The sequence below is a fragment of the Hippocampus bargibanti genome, linkage group LG05 (assembly GCF_051943395.1).
Source record: "Hippocampus bargibanti isolate YZ-2025 linkage group LG05, ASM5194339v1, whole genome shotgun sequence".
In the NCBI taxonomy this organism is placed as follows: Eukaryota; Metazoa; Chordata; class Actinopteri; order Syngnathiformes; family Syngnathidae; genus Hippocampus; species Hippocampus bargibanti.
This window is the reverse complement of record NC_142738.1, coordinates 11,798,055-11,812,720: the sequence shown is the minus strand read 5'-3', so window position 1 is coordinate 11,812,720 and position 14,666 is coordinate 11,798,055. Positions and strand designations below refer to the sequence as shown.

Sequence of the window (14,666 nt, the reverse complement as noted above, 5' to 3'; positions counted from 1 at the left end):
TAGTGTGTTTGTGCGTGTTTAAAATGTCTTAACTCATTTACTGCCAGACGATGTGCAAAATTGTGTCCACTCCAGTGCCAGGGTTTTTGTCTGTAACTCGAATTCCAGGACCCACAGGATATCCTATTTTAGGACTACATAAACATTCAATGCAGCGTAAGAAACCTTAGCCTCTCTTCTTTCATCAGAAAAAAGTTAATTTCGAAATTGTATGAGTCTGGAGTTATCTGAACTTGGAATGGGGGCGGCTGTACAAAAGCCAAATGTTGCCACTTCGTGGGAGGGATAACATTGCCAGCGTTCTGACCAGCGCTTTATTAGCACCCCGCCCCTCGCAAGAAAAAACAAAACCCCAACAAATTCGGGAATGGCGCTCCACGTCATGCTTTTCAATTCCTGAATAAATTCAAGAATGGCAGTGAATGAGTTAATAACAAGGGATGTCTTATCCTCATGCACTCTGACAGTATGTCATCACAGAGGGACAGTGAAATAAAAAATAAAGGAGGAAGTAGAAGCCAAAGTGTGGACAAATAATTCCCATCGTTGTCACAACACATCCCATCGTTCAGCGTTTATTTTCAATCGAGTTACAGCTAAATTACCGGGAAAGCCCCGAGAGCAGCGCGCCTTCGCGAGAGGCCGTGGGAAATGCTCAAATTGAGTAGGCACAAGCGTTTATTGTCTGCTCGTAGCATAACATGCCCTCAATTGGTGGACGTGCAGCAGCTTGAGAGCAGGAGCTCCAGGAGAGCACCGGTGAGCATATGACTTGCAGTTGACCCACGGGTCCTCACGCGTCTTTTGTTATCCGTCATCAAGGATATCACGTTGACGCAATTGAATGATCGTTTCGTAAAAAAAATTACAAAATGTAATCAACGCACAGAACACACTCGTGCGCTGATTTCCCCAACAGAGCACGAGTGTCCCAAGAGATCATCAGGCACGCTGTGGGAAAATATCCAATTTAATTTAAGTGGTGGGAAAATGATTTCTTTGCAAGTAATCTGGTTGGTTTGTTTCATCTGCCAAAAACTAGTTTGTGTCACGATCTGGTTGGCGACCAACGGGTGGGGCTGTCGGCTTATTTGGGATCCACAACCATCACCACCACGCAAACCATGACAGTTTGTATGCCAAGATTATATTCTCGCAAATTTCATGTTCGCAAGGTGAAACATTTGGGAGCTAAAGCGTTCGTAAAGAGCACCAAGGCGCCATTTTGTGTTGAAACTCTAATGACGCCTCACCTCTTTCTTTATCTCCCGCTACAATGAACACAGTCACGCATCGACAGTGCACTGCGAGAAGGGTAAAAGAAGCCCCCTTCTTGACACCTTTTTTTCCGTGAATGTAATGTATGCAAACCTCAATTTAGCCCCCACGTGCCCTCATTACGCTTTTCAGCAGAGTTTAGCACAGAGAGATATTAGTTAAAAGCCCATCTCATGAAACCGGGCTGTTGATTGCCCTCCGAGAAGCGTCCGGAATGTGATCAATACCTGAGCATATCATTATGATTTCGAGAAGGTGTTAAATGCTGCTCTAAATCCATTTCCCAGTAAGCCTTCAAGCTGCGCGCAATCTGTCCATTGTGCAGCGGGTCCCCACACATCTGCAGTATTGAGCGTAATAATGAGGAATAAAGACGATATTGCTCACTCTGAAATAAAAGTCGCAAATCAAGTGAAATATATAAGTGAGCTAAAGGTTCCTGCTAACCGATTACCTCTACCAGTGAAATTGTGTTTACATACGAACTCGTTCAGGGTGGATGTGAAAAACTATTGTCAAATTGTCAGCGTGCTTGTTTCATCACACAATTTACCTGCCTGAGGAGAAAACTCTGCATGTCAGTCGCAAATGTTTTTGTGAAGGCTTAGTGGCCCAGTGAGTTGAGATGAAGTTGCGCTGATTGGTTAATACTGAGAAGCTGGTTTATGTTCATGTCAAAAGGATTTTTTAAATTTTCTTTCGGGAATGTCTGTCAATGGGGAAATTGTGCTTGAAGCTCAACAGGGCTCACATTTCTCAAGACATGAACTCATTCACTGCCAGACATGTGCAAAATATGCCCACTCCAGTGCCAGCGTTTTTGTCATTTTCAGTCGAATTGCAGGACCCACACAATGTTGAGTTTTCACACTACATAAACATCTAATACAGCGTTAGAAACCTTAGACTCTCTTCTTCCATCAGAAAAAGTTAATTCCTAAATGATATGGGTCTGGATTTATATGAGTTTGAAATGAGGGTGGATGTCCAAAATACAATGCAATACAGTGATCCCTCTCTACTTCGCAGTTCACTTTTCGCAGCTTCAGTGCATCACAGATTTTTTTTTCACTGTACATACATATTGATTTATATAGCCCTTTAACAACAGCTGGATCTGGAAAAAAGCGCTAACATGGGACTTCAAAAAAGACTTTGAAGCTTCAAGCACAATTTCCCCGGTGTAACAGGAAAACTGGTCATTTCTCAAAATAAAATATCTTTCAGATTCCGAAACAAATGAAATGGAACTTGTGTCAAATTATTAATATGTTTTGTTCCATCTGAACCAAGAGTCACCATTTCTCCTGCGAAAAGTGAGTAAAATGTGTGATTTGGGAATCATCCCATTCGTCAGGGTAAACGACTTTGTATTTCCTGAATACAGTCCAAACGTGTTCTTCACTGGACTAAATAAGAAAACCTTTAATCGCCACTCAATGGGGAAATTTGCAGTACACAGCAGCAATTTGAAAGGAGGTGTGGTGGGGGAGGGTGAACGGATAGAAAAACAAGATATTCTAAGCATGGTAAAAATGTCAGCAGACTGAAATATATACTCTAAATGTGCAAACATGTTTCTATAAAAAATGTACATAGTGCAAGTATCAAGAAAAGGTATACAGTATTGATATATGTAGCTGTGTTACTGTGTTATTTGTATCTGTATTGCATCAACACATATTTACAGTGCAATAAAGAGTCCAGTTTTGTTTGTGTTTTTTTACACATGTGATTATTGAGAATTGAGAACCCTGACAGCAGTCGGTAGGAACAAGCGGCAGTACCACTCCTGTCAGGGTGAGCAGGAGGGGGTGGGAGGAACTGTCCATCATAGCTGTTGCCCACCTCGTCCAGAGAATCCACCGAGCAGCCCAGGACAAAACTGGCCCTCTTGACCAGGCACTCCAGTCTTTTCCTGTCCCCGGTGGTGATCCTGCCTGACCAGCAGACAATTCCATAGTGGATGGCTGAAGCGACCACAGAGTCATAGAAAGTCTTTAGGAGTGACCCCTGAACCCCAAAAGACCTCAGTTTCCTGAGTAGGAAGAGGCAACTTAGTCCCTTTTTGATGAGGGCATCCGTGTTTGCAGTCCATGGAATCAAATGATCAGGAAGGTGTGTGTTTGTTTTGATAGATTGTGACTTCCTTGGCCGTCATGTTACAGGGTCTACTTGGAGTGCTCAAGATAATGCTGAACACGGTGCCGAGGAGATGTTGGCCGTGCCGTATTTCTGAAGTGGCATGTTTGTTTGTTTTGACAGGGACATGGAGAGGCTTCAGCGCGAGGGACAACAGTCATGACGGGGGACTGTCTAACATGCGTCAAATACCTCATGTTGATCTTCAACGCCTTCCTAGTTGTAAGTATTACTCATTTCTTTTCATGTGGATGTGGCCTTTGATGAAACTGGCGTCAAGCTAGTGAATTAAGACCCTGGCGACCGAAAGACTGATGGTAGCCACATTTCCATTTTATTACACTGGAACAATCTTGATTTTGTTGAACACCACTTTGATTAGATCAGCGTTGATTAGATTTGCGTGCGGACATGCATTCAACTCGCATTGTGCCATGAGGACTTTGTGGCCGGCACCTGAGTTTATCAGTCTCGATCAAACAATCAAGGTTAATCCTGTTAAGTGTGAGTCCAGGTGCAGTGTGGGGACATTATCACCTTTCCTGATTTATTAGGCACAACCAAAGCTCTTAATGACTCGACTCAGATGTGCTTGTTTAAGGGAATGCACGACCAGCAGCGCAAATAGTAGAGTTAACGTCTCTATGTCACGGCAACTGCTATCCCATTCTGTTTTCTCGATGGACCCTTCACACTTAGCGGCCGTGAGAGCCGTTTTTCAAGGTCTCTCTCTCTCTCTCTCTCTCTCTCTCTCTCTCTCTCTCTCTCTCTCTCTCTCTCTCTCTCTCTCTCTCTCTCTCTCTCTCTCTCTCTCTCTCTCTCTCTACACCAGCTACCTTCATGTCCTCTTTGACAACATTCTATATATCATATATATCTATTATATAATATATATATATATATATATATATATATATATATATATATATATATATATATATATATATAGAGAGAGAGAGAGAGAGAGAGAGAGAGAGAGAGAGAGAGAGAGAGAGGATGCACAAAACCGAGTTAGATGGAGGACACTGATTCTCTGGCGACCCCTGAAGGGAAAAGCCGAAAGGAAAAGAGATGTGTGTGTGTGTGCGTGCGTGTGCATGTATGTATCCCCTCCATTGTCTCTTCTGCAGTCACGACCTGAAATTGCTCCGGTCTGCATTTTATTGAGTGTTTCCATGAATTTATAATGTCCCCTTTTTCTGTCTCCTTCACCTACCCCCACCCTTACCTCTTTTTGTAGATGGCAGGCTGTTTCCTACTTGGTGTGGGGTTGTTGGTGTTGTTTGGCACAGCAGTATTGAGTGAAATGTTGATGCAACACCCCGTGCTCTCAAAAACCGTCTTTGCCGTGCTGGGTATTGGATCCTTACTCTTCCTTCTCGGCTTCGTGGGATGCTGCGGAGCCCTCCGTGAAAATAGGTGTCTGCTCTTCTTCGTAAGTAAATGATGTTGATATTTTCGTCTCATATTTCAGTTTTTAAAATGTCTTGCCGACAAACCAAGTCGGATGCAAGGCCATTTCAGTCTGTATACAAGATAACCCCCACCTCCTGTTGAGGACTCATGGCTTGGACCCTTGGTCTAAATTCTGACATACTGTACAGTATTGAAATGTCGACAGGGTAGACGTAACTGAAAAGAAGAAACCTTCAATCTCATTTAACCTTGAGTAGACAACATTAGAGTGGATTGGAATAGCCTTTATTAGTCTCCGAGTGGAGAAATTTACATTTCACAGCATCAAAGTAATGAAAGGACGAAGTAGAAAAACAAAATACAGGACCTGCTTTTAAGGTAGCCACTCTCGCGGCGCCATCTTGTCATCAAAACAACAACAAAAAAAGTAAATAATGTGACACAACACAAAAGACACAGATAGTCATTCAATCTTTGTTGTACAAAGCAGGTCTAGATGAAAGAGGAGATGATCAAAGCATCTTTTTCACCAGTGGTTCAGGGTCGTCATAGTGAAATGTGCACGTCTTCTTCTTTTCCTTTCGGCTTTTCCCTTCAAGGGGTCGCCACTGCGAATCAGTGTCCTCCATCTTCAGAGGCTTGATTCGCACCTTGGTTTTGGCCAAGCTTTTACGTGGAATGTGCATGTCTGCTACAAGCTAAATGTTGAAAGCAAACACGAAGCTGTAGAATCCATTGACGAAAAGAGATTGTCTCACATCTCCTGTCCCACGTAAATCCGCTTCAATTCTAAACTGCGATAGTACCACATATGCAGTGGTGCTCAACGCAGACGCGAGCTCCTTTTATTCCAAAGGTCGGGGAGGTTTTTGACTAAGAGAGCCATAAAAGTAAAATATTTAGAAATGTTTTTCAGCGAGAGCCGCACGGGCGCGCGCACATACAAACGCTCACCGTTAACATGGATGGTTTTCTGTTCCTCGTGTTTGGTAAAAATCCAGGAAAACGATCGGAATGAAATTCAATTTGCCGGTACAGAGGCGAAGTTACTGCTAGCTAGCCTGCACACGGCTCATAAGCTTCCACACTTGCTATCTGCAATCTACTTCTCGCAGAAGTATGTCGATGCTAACGTTAACATGGGGCTTGTTAAAATGTCACTGACATTCGACTGTTTCATCGATGGTATTGTTTCATTGCAAATTAGAATCAGAACATTTTCTCTCCTCTAATGCTCCGGTGCATTCACGCTTAAGTGCACAAGATGGGCTCATTTAAAGGGGAGTTTACCTATTTCAACATGACGGCCACTATCATCCAATCAACATGGCGCTTTCGGCCATTCTAGGTCAGTGTCATCCAATCAAAATTGCGCTTTCCGCCAACTGCAGCCCCAACGGGAAATGAACGACGAAAAAAACGACAATATGTATTATAATATATAATATTTATCGGCGAGCCATATGCAATCATCAAAAGAGCCATATATGGCTCGCGAACCATAGGTTCCCGACCCCTGTTTTATTTGAATCAAGATGAATGTCAATGCGCTATACTATTGAGTACGTCGCACATGCTGAGTTGTCTGTTCGTCTGGGACATTGCAACAATAATCTGTTCTGATTCTAATGCAAAAATTCTGTTTCAGTGTTTGTTTTTTCAGCTAGTTAGCCTCGCAATTCATGTCACCGCCAATTCGTGTGTACCAACAAGTAGGACAGAAAGTAAATACAGTGAGACCTCAACTTACGAACTTAATTGGTTCCCAGACAGAGTGTGTGAGGCGAAAAGTGTCTATCTAAAAAAAAAAATCCCATAGGAAACCATTAAAATGGGAATAATCCGTTCCCGGGTTTCCATAAAATTTACTTTTCAACTAAATAAGCCCTAAAACTACACACAACATACCTTATTCTATGTATAATAAATGTGCTATTGTATTGTAATGAAAGAAATACACTGCATCGGTCAGATTTCATACAGCCTGGCGACACAAACTAGCTGAATTCTGATTGGATTAAAAACTGACGTAAAACTACAACACTGAAAGGAGCATAACCAAATGGATATAATATAACATCAAGAAAACAGTATGTAGAATAATTATATATATATTTAGAAAAAAGACGTTTTTAATGAAATTGACTTTTATTATAATTATGATAATGATGTCTGATTATGTTAGGCCAGCAGAGAAGGCCTTGCTGGCCCTGACGGCCCACCACTGTCTCTATCTATCTATCTATCTATCTATCTATCTATCTATCTATCTATCTATCTATCTATCTATCTATCTATCTATCTATCTATCTATCTATCTATCTATCTATCTATCTATCTATCTATCTCTATTGCTGTCTGTCTGTCTGTCTGTCTGTCTGTGTATCTATATGTATGTGTGTGTATATATATGTGTATGTGTGTATATAGATGTGTGTGTGTGTATGTATGTATATATGTATATATATATGTATATATATGTGTATATATGTATATATGTGTATATGTATATATATATATATATATATATATATATATATATATATATATATATATATATATATATATATACCCGAGCTGAAATGGGGACAGACACCACCCATGGTGGGTGAGACGAGGATTTTTTATATATATATATATATATATATATATATATATATATATATATATATATAAATCCTCATCTCACCCACAGTCAGTCCCCCATTTCAGCTCGGGTCCTCTACCAGAGGCCAGGAAGCTTGAGGGTTCTGCGCAATATCCGTGCTGTTCCCAGCACTGCGCTTTTCTGGACCGAGATGTCCGATGTTGTTCCCGGGATCTGTTGCAACCACTCGTCGAGTTTGGGGGTCACTGCCCCGAGTGCTCCGACCACCACAGGCACGACTCTCACCTTTACCTTCCAGGCTCTCTCCAGCTCCTCTCGGAGCCCTTGGTATTTCTCAACATGTGCACGGGAAACTACGAACTACATACGAACTTAATTGGTTCCCAGACAGAGTGTGTAAGGCGAAAAAGTGTGTATCTAAAAAAAAAATGCCATAGGAAACCATTAAAATGGGAATAATCCGTTCCCGGGTTTCCATAAAATATACTTTTCAACTAAATGAGAGAAATACACTGAATTGTATCATAAAGTCACTTTATTTACATTTGTAATGGTCATTTATGGCTTGATGGAATGGCGTTGGAAATCGAAGGTCAAAGGGAATCGCTGTTTGGAAAGAGAGGCGCGTTGGATGAGGACTGTAATTAAAGAAATAAACTGTGCTGTAAAATAAAGTTTTATTTACCTTTTCGATGGTCGTTGATGGCTTATGGAAGGAGAGTCACCTTCCATAAGGACTGTTGGTATCTTAACCTCTGGTGCTGCTCGGTCGTGTGCTTCCGCCGAAGATCACTCCGCCAGCCGTGGTGGGTGTGTATTATGAAAATAGTGCTTATTATAAGGTTTAATTTTCATAAATTTGACGTTTGTAAGACGAAAAGTTTGTAAGATAAGGTGTTTGTAAGTTGAGGTCTCACTGTATTGAGTTAAGGCGATTGGATCAGAGCAGGATTTCAATATAAATTTTTCCTCCACTGATTTGACTCACCGCCGGGTTCTCTCATTTTGTTCCAGTTCTTCATGCTCATCTTCATCGTCTTCATCGCAGAACTGGCTGCTGGGGTTTGGGCCTACACACAGCGTCAAAAGGTATGACACAGCATCTCTTTGTTTTCACTTGTTTGTTTTCCTTCATAAAAAAAAACACTGTCTTTTGGTCATTCACATACTGGTTCTCTGCCTACTTTAGTTCTTTGTTGAAGATTTACAAAAAGAAATGCGCGAAAAGTACCAGGGCTACGCCCCCGACGATAAATACACGACAATATGGAATAAATGGATGGTGCAAGTAAGTACAGACTACACGTGTACAGTGAGTAACGTCCTTGCACACTGTACCCAACAACCAGTCACTACGATTCCTAGTTCATAAATGACATCTCCTCCTAATACGGAACTAAATGCTTTTATTGTACTCTTGTTGTCTCATTTCAGCATGAGTGCTGTGGCATAAATGGTTTAGAAGATTTTGAAGGCAGTCTGTTTCGTAGAAAATACAATCACACAGTTCCACCTGCCTGCTGCCTACAGCGGAGACCAACCGGGAATTTGGAGCATGCTGATCGGGATAAATGCCTGAATGGCTCGCAAGATCATATCAACATACAGGTACTTTTTGATGACTCTTCTTAGCCAAATCAATTCTTTTGTTATTTAAAGGACAACCGACGCCTCCGGACAAGATGTGTCCATAATTTGTAAAATCACTTCAAATGACTTCTACTGAGTGTATTTTACAAAGATTCCACGGTATATAGCTATATTTTACGTTTTAAGACTCGCGCTGCATATTCAGGAAGTCTTGTTTTTTAGTTGGTGACGTCACGGTAGGTATCGTCACTGACCGAGAAAGCGACACACAATGCATTTTGGGTACTTTGTTTGGTCTGAGAACTTCGTGTTGATCCGTGTTGATGGCTAAATTGGAAGGAAAACACAAATAACGCAATGGTAAATCGTTGTGTGTTGCACCAAGACGACTATTTGATACTAGTTGACACAAATTCCCAGCAGATAAATCAGCCCATTTCCAACGGAGCTTAAGCGCCATCTTGTGCATTTTCTGGGACGCTAAATTGGAGTCCTGACGGTTCGAATTGATACGAGAGGACTTCTTTAAACGATTTCAAACATTTATGCTTTCCTCTTCAGAACTATTTGAATCATATTCATAACTGGATGAGTAACAAGAAAGCATCTTCTCCGAATCTGAAGCCATTGTTTTGATTCTCGAGGAAGGCAAGACGTCCTGGCGTGAAGTCACGAACAAGGGGGCGGGACCTTCTGAAACTGGTTACTTCCTGTTTCAATTTTTTGCAGTTTCAGCACACTTTAAGTCATTTTTATTGGTGTTTTGCATTTGACTAAAGATATCAGCCTGCGTGTTTTGGGTATTATAGATGCGCTAAAACGATTTCCTGATGTTAGTTAAGAAACAAAAAAATGGTGTCGGTTGTCCTTTAAATCATTATATTCATATCACCGTGAATGATTTCACACTGGGTTTGTGATTGAATCCTTTTGTGCACCCTGAAACCTGATAACATGGGTCACTGTCCACTGTCATAAATAAACATTGTCCCTGAAAGGGGTCAAGTCAGCCAATTGGAAAAGGTTTAATAGATGGATCCCAAATAAAAAACAGGAAAAAATATTTTGCAATTAACTTGAACGAAAAATCCATTTCTATTCAATTATAAAAATGTTTCTTCAGCCGTCATCTGTACTGTTTGAAGGTGTCGGACGTTTCGCTCCTCATCCAAAAAGCTTCTTCAGCACAGCTTTAGTTCGCTAGCGCTTTTCGGATGAGGAGCGCAATGTCAAAAATGGCTTGAGACAATGAAAACTACTTGAACAATGTGAAACATCATCAACGCGGACCCTCATTCTCATCCTGACATGCCTTTGCCCAGAGATGTACTATACCACGGGTGTCAAAGTCAAAGGCCGGGGGCCAAATCTGGCCCACCACATCATTTTATTCGGCCCGCGAAAGGAAATCAAGCATGTCAACTGCCATGATGCTTGCTCCTAGGCCAATGTAAACCACAATAACAGTCATTATTCTTGACGTCAGATTTGAAATCTAGTATATTCATTAATTTTTTTGTGCGTTCCGGTGTAATATGTGGAGTAGATCAAACATTCCAATGCTTTCCCGAAATCCATAACGGATCTCGAGAGGAGACTACAATGTGGCCTGCGACAAAAAAAATGTGGGTGACACCCCTGCTCTATACGTTTCAGATTACAATCTGTTGTTGTCAAGTGTAATTCTGTCAGTTTATAATTTATTGATCCTTTCTTGTCATGTGGTTGTGTGTGTGTGTTTATGTGTTCGCAGGGTTGTTATAAAGCAGGTTTCAAAACCTATGAAGTTTACCTCTATTTAGCGGGAGCGTTGTTCATTCTGGTGCTGACCTTTGAGGTATGGAAATATTTGGGTTTTTTTCAGACCCTTTTTTGCTATATGCTGATGATTTTTCGAGAAAATTGTAATCATGGTAAAATGTTTATGTCATTTGAGTCTTGACTGTGGAAAGCTCGCCACCTCTTGGTGGTTGTCGTACACTAACACAAATGCAGTGCTGACTTGTGTTTAAGTTGAGTTTGGATTTAATTTAATTTTGTTCAGACCTCATGTTTGAGCATGAAATGATCCATTTGTCCCTAGTAAAAGACTCGTTTTTTCTTCTTCTTCAGCTTCTTGCCATGTCCGTGGCGATGTGCCTCTTTAGAGGACTGCAATCTCTGTAGTCTGTTTGGACTTTTTTCTTTTCCAAGGAAAAATAGGGAATATGTGAAGAAAGAAGAAAACACAGGACTTTGAATTTGATCTTGAACTCATTTTCTATTTCGAAATATTTGATTCGGTTTCCAGACAAAAAAAAATCAATTCCTTGAATCGTGGTACTTCACAGCTGGACTTTGGAGGCACTTGGTAACAGTATAGTAAGAGACTGTAAAAAACTGCAATATCCAAGACAAAGATGATGTAAAAAGATTTTGTGTGGTCAGTGAAAGTGTCTGTTGTGCATAAACTGGGTGCAAAGTAGACTGGAAATGAGAATCAGATGAAGCCAAAGCCGAAGGCACCGCACTGACTTTTGGATGAACAATATTTATATTAAAATACATTTGGCTTAGTTGTGACAGATGTTTGTTTTGTTTTCATTTTCTTGTGTACACTTTGGCTTTTACTCTTTATTAGTGTACATAGTAACACAATCCTTCCACATGCCCTTTTCATAGCCATATTTCTATCATGCTGTATCATGGATAAGCTCTGTAGGTGTGTGTGTACGTGTGTGTATGTTTGTATGACTGGTCTTGTGAGACCACCAACGTTTTATACCATACGTGGTGAGGACATTTTTGACAAGTGAGGACCTTTTGGCCGGTCCTCACAAATTTTTCATTGTATAGGCTTTCAGAGGGTCTATATACGCATCTGTTAAAGTTTCAGAAAGGTCCTCACAAATTCACCCAAAATGATTTTTTTGGTGTGTATTTTCATTTCACTTGGATACACACACTTTTTACTCACTGTCTGTGTTTATGTGTGTGTGCGCGTGTGGTTAATGAGAAGAAAAAGTTCATACCACAAAAAGTAAAATGATACTTTAACCGAATTCACTACAGGGGTGAGGACTTTGAATGTAGCCATTCAGAAGCCTCATTCCTGCTGTTATTTCAGTTTCAAGTCAATTTTTATTGCTTTGTTTTTAAAGAAGTTGAAGTGGGAAATGGGGTGACATTTAGTGTTCAAATAACACTAGTTCTTCTCTAAACTTATCAGCAACGGTGGTCCTCACTCCTTTATCTGGAGTTATCCGGACCAAACAAAACCATTGAAACAGGAATGTGTGTGCGTGCGTGCGTGCGTGCGTGTGCGTGCGTGCGTGTGCGTGTGCGTGCGTGTGTGTGTGAACTGGATGAATTTTTCAAACGCTTATGTACTATTTTGTGAGCATGTGATTTTAAAGTTAAAGTCCCTCCCGGACTTGAACGTCAACGTGATTTAAATTTCTGTTTATGTGGCTACTCTTTTATTGTGTGAATATTGATGTTAAAATGTTTGTGTATGCATTTGATCTTTAATAAATGGCATTCAAAACAACCTGTTTTGTCTCTTCGTTTTCTTGTTCTGATCATTTGTGTGTGTAGATTAGCTTGTTTTTGACCACATACCAGGGCCTTTCGCAACGTGAAGGAGAAAGTTTTTTCCATCGTGTTGCTAGATGAGGGATTTCTCTTGTCCAAATACAGTGAGACCTCAGCTTACGAACACCTTACCTTACGAACTTTTCGTTTTACGAACGTCAAATTTGTGAAAATTTATGAAAATACGCACTATTAGGAAATGAATGCAAGATGATCCCCTAATAATCGTCGAGGAGAAGAATCATTGAGAAACACGAACGAGGTGTGCGTTTGTGGCGTCACATGTGCACACCGCGGCTGTAATGTGAATCTCATCCTGACTCTCTCTCACGCTGTGTGTCACTTCCCTGAGAGTAACTTTCTACGACCATTCTACAAATAAAGAGCCTGGTACCGTTCACCATTGCTACCATCCTTCGCCTAAAAGCTTTACACAATGGCGTTATTGAGGCGATGCTTCCACGTGACTAATGACACCTAAATTGTCACGTGCGAGTTGACAGCTGGGGCGGGGCCACCGCTCGCGACCTCCGCCAGCCGAAGAAGACACTTCAATTTCATTTAATTTCAACGAGTCGCTGTCACCTCACCAGTGACATGATTACGACGCTTGTGCTGGCAAATCCAACAGTTTGCTTTGCCGGAGGTGATTGTTAGCCGCGATCGCGTAAGTTTGGTGCTTTCCGGGATCGCGAATGTGCGTGGTGTGCGTGTTGATCCCCTCATCACCGATAATGGGACATTTCAACGAGTCGCTGTCACCTCACTAGTGACATAATTACGACGCATCACTGTTTCTTGTGCTGGCAAGCTTGGACGCCATGCTTTTGGGTGCAACACGAGGTTTTCAGACCAAACAAGTACAGCAAAATACATTGACGTGATGGAAGGACTGCTACAATGTGTCTTTTTTTTCGGTCAGGGGCGTTCCTTTAGTGACGTCATGTACGGACTCGTCACCAACTCCAAAACAAGACTTCCTGAATATTCAGCGCGAGTCTTAAAACGGAAAATATAGCTATATGCGGTGGAATCTTATTAAAATATGCTCAGTAGTAGTCATTTGAAGCCATTTTACAAATTATGGACACGACTTGTCCGGAGACGTCGGTTGTCCTTTAACACTCACTGTGACTGCTAAGCCCAGTCTCCTAATTGAAGAGTCAGTAAGCGGCACGGTATGCCTCCGGGGAGCATTTCTTAACCCCACATGAGTCCATCTTCATTCCGTGTTTTGGAGCGTTGATTTGATGTGCCTAAATGACGAAAAATTAGCTTTTAATTGAGCTGAAGGATAACATGGCACATATCGGCTTCCTTGGACATTGTTTGCCCACTCTGGAGTGTGGAGTGTGGCAAACACCGCAAATGAAAATCACACTTCATTCGTCCCATGGGTCATATTGGAAGAGATGACAAAGTGTTTTCCCTCGTACAAGCTCAGCATGGTCTCAGCACTGATGATTATTTGGTATTCAGCATGATGCTCAAGATGAAGTTGAGTGGTTCTGCCGACGTGGGTGTCACTGGTCAACAGCCAATCTCGGAGCACATTTTAACATTTGCATCTATGCGCAGATTAGAGCAGTGGTTCTCCTACTGCGGATTTGTAAACTGTTGTTTTGCAGTACTCTACATTAAGAATATGTTTTAAAAACTGTTCATATGGGGACAGGCGTGGCAATAAAATAAGCAGTGTAAAGAATAAGAAAGAAAAAAAAAACTATTACAGTATTTATCCCTATATTAAGTCATTCATATAATTTATTCGTGAAGTGAAAAAATGATGTGGAGTGCCATTCCTGAATTAGTTCGGTTTTGTTTTTTCTTTGTTCAGGAAGGGCATCCGACAGAAAAGCTTGGCCAAAACAAACATGCGTATCATACCTCTGAAGATGGAGGTTACTGATTCGCTGTGGCGACCCCTTGAAGGGAAAAGCCGAAAGGAAACGAAGAAGATAGCGATTTAACAACAGCTGAAGCTGGAACAAAGTCTTCTTCGTTTCCTTTCGGCTTTTCCCTTCAAGGGGTCGCCACAGCGAATCAGTGTCCTCCATCT

The 14,666-nt window shown here is 41.3% G+C and overlaps 1 protein-coding gene across 4 annotated transcripts in view; it reads left to right on the top strand.

Annotated features, from left to right (window-relative positions):
* tspan18b (tetraspanin 18b) overlaps positions 1-12,563 on the top strand; it is a 48,302-nt gene extending 35,739 nt beyond the window's left edge. For all 4 annotated transcript variants that reach the window (XM_088997125.1, XM_088997123.1, XM_088997122.1 and 1 more), the window contains 7 exons: positions 3,544-3,642; positions 4,661-4,855; positions 8,459-8,533; positions 8,634-8,732; positions 8,879-9,052; positions 10,788-10,871; positions 11,147-12,563. In XM_088997125.1, coding sequence (XP_088853251.1) covers positions 3,580-3,642; positions 4,661-4,855; positions 8,459-8,533; positions 8,634-8,732; positions 8,879-9,052; positions 10,788-10,871; positions 11,147-11,200 — 744 coding nt within the window. In that variant the 5' untranslated portion in view covers positions 3,544-3,579 and the 3' untranslated portion in view covers positions 11,201-12,563. The remainder of the gene's footprint in view (positions 1-3,543; positions 3,643-4,660; positions 4,856-8,458; positions 8,534-8,633; positions 8,733-8,878; positions 9,053-10,787; positions 10,872-11,146) is intronic.
* The last annotated feature ends 2,103 nt before the right edge of the window (positions 12,564-14,666 follow it).